The sequence below is a fragment of the Glycine max genome, chromosome 2 (genome assembly GCF_000004515.6).
Source record: "Glycine max cultivar Williams 82 chromosome 2, Glycine_max_v4.0, whole genome shotgun sequence".
NCBI lineage: Eukaryota > Viridiplantae > Streptophyta > Magnoliopsida > Fabales > Fabaceae > Glycine > Glycine max.
The window spans coordinates 12,491,354-12,500,004 of NC_016089.4; the positions used below are offsets into that span (position 1 = coordinate 12,491,354).

Sequence of the window (8,651 nt, forward strand, 5' to 3'; positions counted from 1 at the left end):
TTAATATGAAGGATATAATCTGATTTTCCTATTGGTTATTATTTATATAAAACTAGATTAGTTCCCGCTAGATAGACAATTCATTTTTTATGAAAATAAATAAATAAAACGAATGGTGATAAAAAAAAATCGTGAGAGGCATAGGAGTGTGCCCATGCAATAAGTTTTTTTAGTGTTTGCACAATAACATTTACATAAAAAGCAAAAAGAAAAGAGAGATAGAAAGTAGGAGAGAGTAAGTGAGAAGAAGAAAAAACATCACTATCCACTGGCCAACAGCCAACACGCTACTGGACAATTTTTAAATATATAGATTATATGAAAATTAATGTGAACCCATATACAAATTTCTCATTACATTATTCATGTCTAAGGACAGCTAGCTAAATCTTGGCGAAAAAGAGACCAACTATCAAAGTTAGACCTTAAGTTAAAAAAAAGTTAAACCTCATTAATTTTTTTAATTTTACTATTAAAATACTTTAAATAATAACATAACAAATTAAAATAATATTACATAATCTGTTATGTATTAATATTACATATTAAGATAATGTTACACACATTTTTTAATATTTAATTAATTAAATTATTTTTTTATAATATCTTAAGTGAATATATGTTAGGTCTAGAAATTATTCAAAAGACTAAAATTATAATTTATTCTATATAAAATTCATTCATTCCTCCTCTGTTTTCATTCCTTTTTATTTTTATTTTTTGACTTGTCTTCCTTCTACTCCTAAAAACAGCGTTTTAAAGCTCACTTATTTTGATTTTTTGCGTACTTGTGTACCTTTTTCATAATGTGGTGTACATGTTCCACGGTTTGACTAGTACTTCCGTTTGAACCGCTCACACATATAGTTCTGCAAGGTGTTTGTTGGTTCTCTTGGTTGTTGTTTGTTTGACAACAAAATCCTCTCTGCTTCCAACAACATCTCAACCATGGGTACTTGGGTTCTTCAACAAGTGACCTCTATTGATTGGAATTGGAACCATGAATCCTACCCAGACTTTCGTGATTTCTCTGTTATACCCTTCTTCGCTCTCTTCTTCCCCTCCCTTCGCTTCCTTCTCGACACGTTCCTATTCGAGGTACTAATCACTTCTTTGTTGTTTTTTAATCAGCAAATATTAGTGATCAGTATTGTTATTTTTTTGTTATCGGGGATTCAAATCCCTAACCTCTCTCTCTCTTTCTCTTTTTCCTTGATCATTAAATCAACCTTAAGATAACGTCAGTTTATTTAGACTTACAATAAACAATTTTAAAAATACTTATTTAATAAGATTTGTTTCTTAAAATAAACAAAAAAAATTTAACAGAAACAGTCAAACACCCTAAAAAAACAAAAAACTGTTTATTTATTAAAACAAGTGATTTTTAAACAAATAAATTTAAACATAACTCATGTCTTCTGTTACTAATCACTTTCTAAACTCATGTTTGTTGAATGTTTCAATAGTAATTGCTTGCATTAACTTTTACTGTTTTTGTTCAACTTAGCTTCATTGACACTGTTTTTTGCCAGCTTCATCTTTTAATTTGAATTTAGAAGTTGGGAATACTTTAACACTTGCAGGTAAATCTAGGAAAGTGACTAAAGTAGCGGTTGTATGGACTAAGAAGTGTAATTTTATTGTTGATGTGTTGCATGTGAAATTTTATAACGTGAATTTATTGAAAAAACTTGTTTGAGATTATTTTTAGAATAATTATTATAAAAAAAGTCAACAATTTTCAAGTACATGACAATCATAGTAGTGAATTCTAGCATGTGAAGATATAGCATGTGAAGATATGAGTAATGGAAAATATCCAAGTCTTACATCGTCTAAAAATAAAGTCAAATTAGAATATATAAATGAGGAGCAACCCTCATCCCTTGAACTAGCTTTTGGGATTGAGTTAGGCTTCTCACATTATTCATTCTAAGATGATATCAGAGCATATTCAATTCAATATCAATCCAAATGGGTCACCCATCATTCATTGTTCACGTACCAAAAAGCCCAAAAAGTAGTAAGGGCGTGAGGTGGTGTATGTCACCACCCACAGTTCACGCACCAAGCGTGGAGGGTGTATTGGGAAATACCCAAATCCCACATCGTCTAAAAATAAAACCAAATTATAATATATAAATGAGTAACAACAGTTAGACATTTATAACTATAAAAGCGGGTTAATCTATTGGTGTAATGATGTCTTTCTCTTTATTTTTTTAGTTAGTTTTTTCTTTTTAGTCAATCTGAAGTGAATGGCATTTACAGCAAGTGGCCAGACGATTGATTTTTGGAAAGGGACACAAGAAGATGGATTTTCAAACACTTGAGAGAAAAAAGAAGATTAGCAAATTTAAGGAATCGGCATGGAAATGTGTTTATTTTCTATCTGCAGAAATTTTTGCTTTGGCAGTAACATATGATGAACCTTGGTTTACTGATACAAGGTACTTTTGGGTGGGGCCAGGGAATCAGATATGGCCAGATCAAAAGATTAAGTAAGATTTTCATTTACTTGCACAACTTTTGTGGCTTTTCTGTTACAATCTTTAATCTAGTTTTGTTAATTGTCTTTATTTGTCCTTCTTTGATTTCCATGTGTTCAACTTAAGTTGGTTGATTGAGCAATAACCTTTTAACATTTCAGATTGAAATTGAAAGTGCTCTATATGTATGCTGCTGGATTTTATACATACTCCATACTTGCTTTAGTATTTTGGGAAACGAAGCGCTCTGACTTTGTGGTTTCCATGGGCCATCATGTTATTACTGTCATTCTCATCGTGTTATCCTACATTTTTAGGTATGTTTTTCTCTTAATCCAAGAATTTGGTTAAGTGTTATGATTTTCAGGCAATACTGTTTTATAATCGTTTAATTTGTTTGGATGTGATCCATTTCAATTTTCAAATGACAGAGGTACACCTAACTGATTTAGTGGATTAGTTGCTTATTGTAACTTTCTGTTATTAGTTAATGGTTATGACAGTTGTTATTTGTTAGTTACCTATGAAGCACCAGTACTTTAATCTGCTTCATGTATTCATATCCAATACTGATACTTTTGGATAGTTCACCTGTACGTATCCATGAAGAATCCAAGCCTTTAAAGAAGGTTATGAAAATCCAATACAGCTACAAATGAGTCAGAAGCATGTAAATATAGAAACATAAAAGGATTGATCCATGAAAATCGATTTTGGAAACCTTGCCATACTTGAGCAGTCAATCCAAATTATACTAGCAACAATATTAGGAGACATAGTATGATTCAACCAAGAACAAGAGTATTGCATCTCTTCAACGCAGCGAATAAAGGATCCATCGGAGAATGTTGAGGCAGGGAATCATCGACAAAATCTTACTTGTTTTTCATTTGGAGGGTCATTTACATAACTCTAGCCCATGTGTGATAATTCAAACATTATAGAATTGGGGAACCAAGAACAAGGGACAGGTTTTCATTGGGATGAATGTAATAGATGTTTGATGGATCTTGCAGAGAGGAGGGGATGTTGGAAGCCATTGAAGTATCAATAGAGGTTACCAGAAGAAAGAGAAGAAAAGGTGCCGGGGGAAGTTTTATTCTGATACCGTATTAGAATATTGATAAAATGTAGCTTGAGAGAGTCAAGTACGCATAAGATGGTCTGCAGAGAAACTAAAAAACAAAAATGTAACTAACAACTAACAGCTGTCATAACAACCAATAACAGAAAGTTAGAATAAGCAACTAATTCACTAAATCAATTAGGTTTATTTTCTGTCATTAAACTCCTCACAAAAAGAGTGAAATGTGTCAAGGTTTTTGTGCCTGTATGTGATAGAGATAGATAAGGTGAGAGTATGAAATATAAGGTTGGTTAGGTGGTTAAGATAGAAGGGAAGGAGGGAAAGGTTGTGGGCTCAATCCCTCCTGCTAACAAAAAACTAGCAAACTAAAAATTAACATTTTCCGACCAAAAAAAAAAGTGAGGGTATGAAGATTTTAAATCATTAGTGTGTCTACAAAAATTGTTTCTATATGGAAATTGTGAACTAGATGACTGCACTAATTCTATTGAATATTATTTTACTTCACTTGTTCATTTTGCTTCTATGTTTAATACACTCCAGTAAAGTGCTTTACTTCTATGTTTAACTTGATATAGTGTTTTGCTTCTATGTTCAATACAGGTTTGTTCGTGTTGGATCTGTAGTTTTAGCTCTTCATGATGCTAGTGATGTGTTTATTGAGACAGGAAAAATGTCCAAATACAGTGGTGCTGAAACAACAGCTAGCATTGCATTTATTCTTTTTGTTTTGTGTTTTACCGTGACACGGATCATTTACTACCCATTCTGGATTCTTAGGAGTACGAGGTTTGTATTAATTCTGTTCATTTACATTCTTTTCTTGTCTGCTGTCTGATATAATTCCTCGTGTGTATATTCTGTAGCTGCTAAACTAGGAAAAATTGTTCAATGTTCCTACTCATGTTTATTGGAAAGTAAAAAAATTCCTAAACATACATTAAAAGGATGATGAACACGTTAGTTGTTGCTCTTCAGCTTTGAAAATTGTCATATTGATAGGATTGCTAGTCGAACAAGGCTTCCTATTAGGAAGGTGTATGAGAGAAGGAACTGAGCATAGTTCCTAGGTTGTTAGTTCTGTTAATCGCTGAGTTGTGCCTGCTTTAAATCCTAAAGGATTAGTTAGAATGAGTAGTATAAATAAGGGAAGCTTAGTCTTCAGAGGTAGGTAGTTGAGGGTGGATTGGTTGGAACTGAATAACTGCTACTCTCTTCAATTTCTTTTCAGTTTCAATAATACACTCTTGGGAGAACTATTTCGATTTTCGCTCCTTCATCTATTCTTGAGTTTCTTCATATTTCACTTCCAGTTCTAACACATTATGGGGGAGAACAATACCTTGTCTCTCCTACATTCTTAACAGAAAGGGATATTTAACTACTTATACTATGTACTATTTTAGGAGAATTCACAAGTCATTGCCTTGATTAAAATCTCTAAACTCTATAGGCTTTGTCAATTTTTGGTACCCAACTTCTGGGTCTTATCTTCTTATGACATATTCACTGGCCACAGAGACTCCCATTTAGACTGTTTCAGAATCTGGCAAAATATGATAGAGTAATGCTACTTAAATTCTCAAATGAAAGTTGAAGACAAAATCCTTTTTACCTAGTTAGGTTTTCTTCAGGATTTTCTTTGTCACATCAAACTTTTCTGCATGCAAAAGTAATGGCATTACACACTAATAGTGTTTCTCTGTCTATCAGACAATTGTCTCTAGCATGTTCTAATCTTATATTTGAATGGCCTGGCATGTTCTAATCTAATATTTGAATGGCCTGCTCAACTGATATGATTGGTTGTTATCAATTGATGTAGTGTGCATGATAATGCATGTTTTGTTGAGTAAACTTCTTAAGTTTTTGTGGATTGTCAACAATCTTATTCTGCATATGTTATCTATTATCCATCTCATGCTTTTTGCTGATTCACACTGTTCTTCATCAAAGTCAAGGCTAAATTTAGCGATAACTATGACATCAGTTTTCCTAGTTTGAACTGGGTTGAAATAGAATTTATCTAGGAATAGTTTTTACTTGGATTAAGGAATTTAAGCAGCATTGTCAGGGCAGGATTATAAAACAAAGTTTGTCCTAAAATTTTGTCTTCAATTAATTGTTTTTAAGTTTCTTATAAGCACCACAAGAAATAAAAACATGTTTCAGACTGCATAAGTTTCAATGACTCAATCTAAATTGTAATGCCTCGGGCTTCCAACGTTCGCAACTTCACATATCGTTCTGTTCCTCCATTTAATTGTTTTGGTCTCTTCTCTCTTTTGCAGCTATGAAGTTGTTCACGCCTTGAAAATGGACCTGGTGGATGGTCCATTATATTATTATGTGTTCAATTCTCTTCTATATTTCTTGCAAGTTCTTCATATATATTGGTGGGTTCTGATGCTTAGGATGCTTGTTAAACAAATCCAAGAAAAAGGAAAAGTTAGTGAAGATATCCGATCTGGTAAGCTGAATGATGCACTAAATATATGCCTTTCTAAGATGAACTTTTTATGCATTATGTCAGAAAATATTAACTTGATGCTGATGATCCCTATCCATGTAGCCTCGGGTTTTGAAGTGGCCTTACTCAATAGAAATTTTAACTTGTTATCTGATTGTAATCTGTTTCACATCACATTTTCGTTATGCAGATTCAGAAGATGAAGATGAACATAAACATGAAGAATGAACAGAAAAACAAGACTGGATACGATCCCATTTGTTCAAAATGGTATCATGGTTTGTCTTACCTACACCATAAATGTCTCGAATACACATTGTGTGTGTCACCAAGAAAACAAACCAATGTTAAATATCACTAATAGTAATTAAGTATAGGATTAAGTAAAAACTAGAAGCTTCTTGTTAAATTTCTTTTGCTACTAGTTCAAGCTGACAAGAACGATAAGAAATGCTCTTTGTAGATCAAATTAAGTTTGACCGCTTCACTCTCAATATAACCGTATGTAATTTGTTGTGCCAGCATTACGTTATATAAATGATATAATTTAATTTTCCTATTGGTATCCTCTGCATAATTTGGGCAGTTCAAACACTAGCTCCAACTTGGAATTAGTTTACCTTTTCTATAGCTTCTTCTATGATTCCCTTGAATTCTGAAATGATTGCCACGTGGTGCTATTTTCTTTGACCAAGGGTATGTGGGAGAGTGATGGGTGTGAAAAAGGGAGCATAGTAGGAAGTGAAATCCTTAAAAAAAAAAAACGTAGGAAGTGAAGAGGTTGGAAGAAGAATGCCTTGGGCAGCAACATGAGAGAGTGAAGGAGGGTAATGGGAGAGAAGAGCGGTGGCAGTAGTTGTTTGGGCGATGTGACAAAGAACGAGCCAAGAAGTTGGAGAAGGAAGGGTGGCCATTGCAATTACAATTAAATATGGAGGAACCAAAATTATAAATTTAAAAAATTAAGAGATCAAAATTATAAGAAATAATTAATATATTGATCATTTGATATAATGTATAATATGATGGATTCTATCGTGAATCACCTTTGTAAGTGGTCTACAATGCACCACATATTTTAGCCGTTAGATTAATCATTAATCAATAGTTATATGAGATTGATCAAATGACAATAATTTGTAGATCACCTATCAAGGTAATCCACATTAATTTGCCATATACTCTAGTATTTTGTATAGAAAACCCAATAAAGTAGTTAGGTTGGTTAATTTAGGCTCCATTTGGAGTGGTTTGGTGGTAAATTTTTAGTTTTCAAAATGAAATTTGAAAACAAAACTTGTTTGGGCAAAAAAAAGGGGGGGGGGGGGGTTGAAATGGTTTTTAAACAATTTTAGCTTACTTTTCAAAACCAAAATTAAAAAAAATACAGTTTTCTCGTTTTTGTGTTATGTTTTGAGAAGCCTCACTACCTAGTTGTCCTTCGTTTATCCTCCCAAAGTTCCATCGAGGCCTAATATGGAATGAAAAATAATAGCTACAAACTAGAAGAAGAAATATGAATTGGTGACTTATTAGTATTGTTGTTGTTCGTGTAATTTTTGCAAAATAGGAACTGAAACGATATATGAACTATGAAATTATTATCATTGTTTATGTAATTTTTGATAACATGATCACATGATTTAATTTATAAGGTTGTTATTTTGATATTTTTACACATTTATCTTCTACCAAATAATTTATTAAATAATGAATGAGTGAAATACATTTGACAAATGTTAAGTTAGTAGATGAGGATCACTTTTGTCCTAATTGTCATTTTCATTGAATTTAATACTTGTACTGACCCAACACTTGTCAAATGCGTTTCTTCATTCATTTGTTTAGTAAATTATTAGATAAAAGGAATGTGTGTAAAAATATCAAAATAACAACATAAAAAAAATCAAATCATGTTAGGTAAAAGAGATGTGTGAGCAAATTTCAAAATAAAATCATATCATTTATGATGTATAATATTAATTCTTGGTTTTATTTATGCAAAGTAGAGGCTAGTAACTTACATTCCCTTTAAAAAAAATCACTCCATGCATGTAGATTTGTTTAATTAGAAAAATACATATGGTACTTATTATTTTACATATTTTATCAGTTATCTATTATTGTTTTGCAAATTTTATCACTTAAGTTTGTTTTTTTTTACAAATTTTACCTTAAATTTTACACATTTACCATTATGTTGGTAACAAAATGAAGTCATTATGAAAAAAATTGTAGTTTTTTCCGTAATACATTAGCATCCCTAAAATATTAAAGAAACTCATTTAGTCACAATTAAACAACAAATCTTCTTTTTGAAAAAGGCAAACCCAAGCTTGAGTGTCAAAACCTCGATTTGAATGTCGCAATCCCTTTCTCCTCCCTTTCTCCTTCAAATCTCACTTGGGCACACACAACAAACATAAAATACATGTCTTTGTGTCTAGTATCCTTGTATTTTATATTCAAATACTCCCGCACAGAGAACAAACATAAAACAAAAATAACATAAAATGAAAATTTGATAAGAAGGAGAGGTGGTGAGAAAATAAGAAGGAACCTAAATGGCTTTCTAATTGGACAAATGGTGCAACAGTAAGGA

The 8,651-nt window shown here is 32.0% G+C and overlaps 1 protein-coding gene across 1 annotated transcript; it reads left to right on the top strand.

Annotated features, from left to right (window-relative positions):
* The first annotated feature begins 766 nt into the window (after positions 1–766).
* LOC100780212 (LAG1 longevity assurance homolog 3-like) lies at positions 767–6,622 on the top strand. Its single transcript, NM_001255684.3, has 6 exons — positions 767–1,098; positions 2,275–2,504; positions 2,654–2,809; positions 4,183–4,368; positions 5,871–6,049; positions 6,240–6,622. Exons 1-6 carry the CDS (start codon positions 949–951, stop codon positions 6,275–6,277), a joined length of 939 nt encoding a protein of 312 aa, NP_001242613.2. The 5' UTR covers positions 767–948; the 3' UTR covers positions 6,278–6,622.
* The last annotated feature ends 2,029 nt before the right edge of the window (positions 6,623–8,651 follow it).

Coding starts and splice junctions, on each gene's coding strand:
- LOC100780212 (NM_001255684.3), top strand. CDS start 949: ATGGGTACTTGGGTTCTTCAACAAGTGACCTCTATTGATTGGAATTGG. Junction 2,810..4,182: donor GTGTTATCCTACATTTTTAG/GTATGTTTTTCT, acceptor TGTTCAATACAG/GTTTGTTCGTGTTGGATCTG. Junction 4,369..5,870: donor TGGATTCTTAGGAGTACGAG/GTTTGTATTAAT, acceptor TCTCTTTTGCAG/CTATGAAGTTGTTCACGCCT.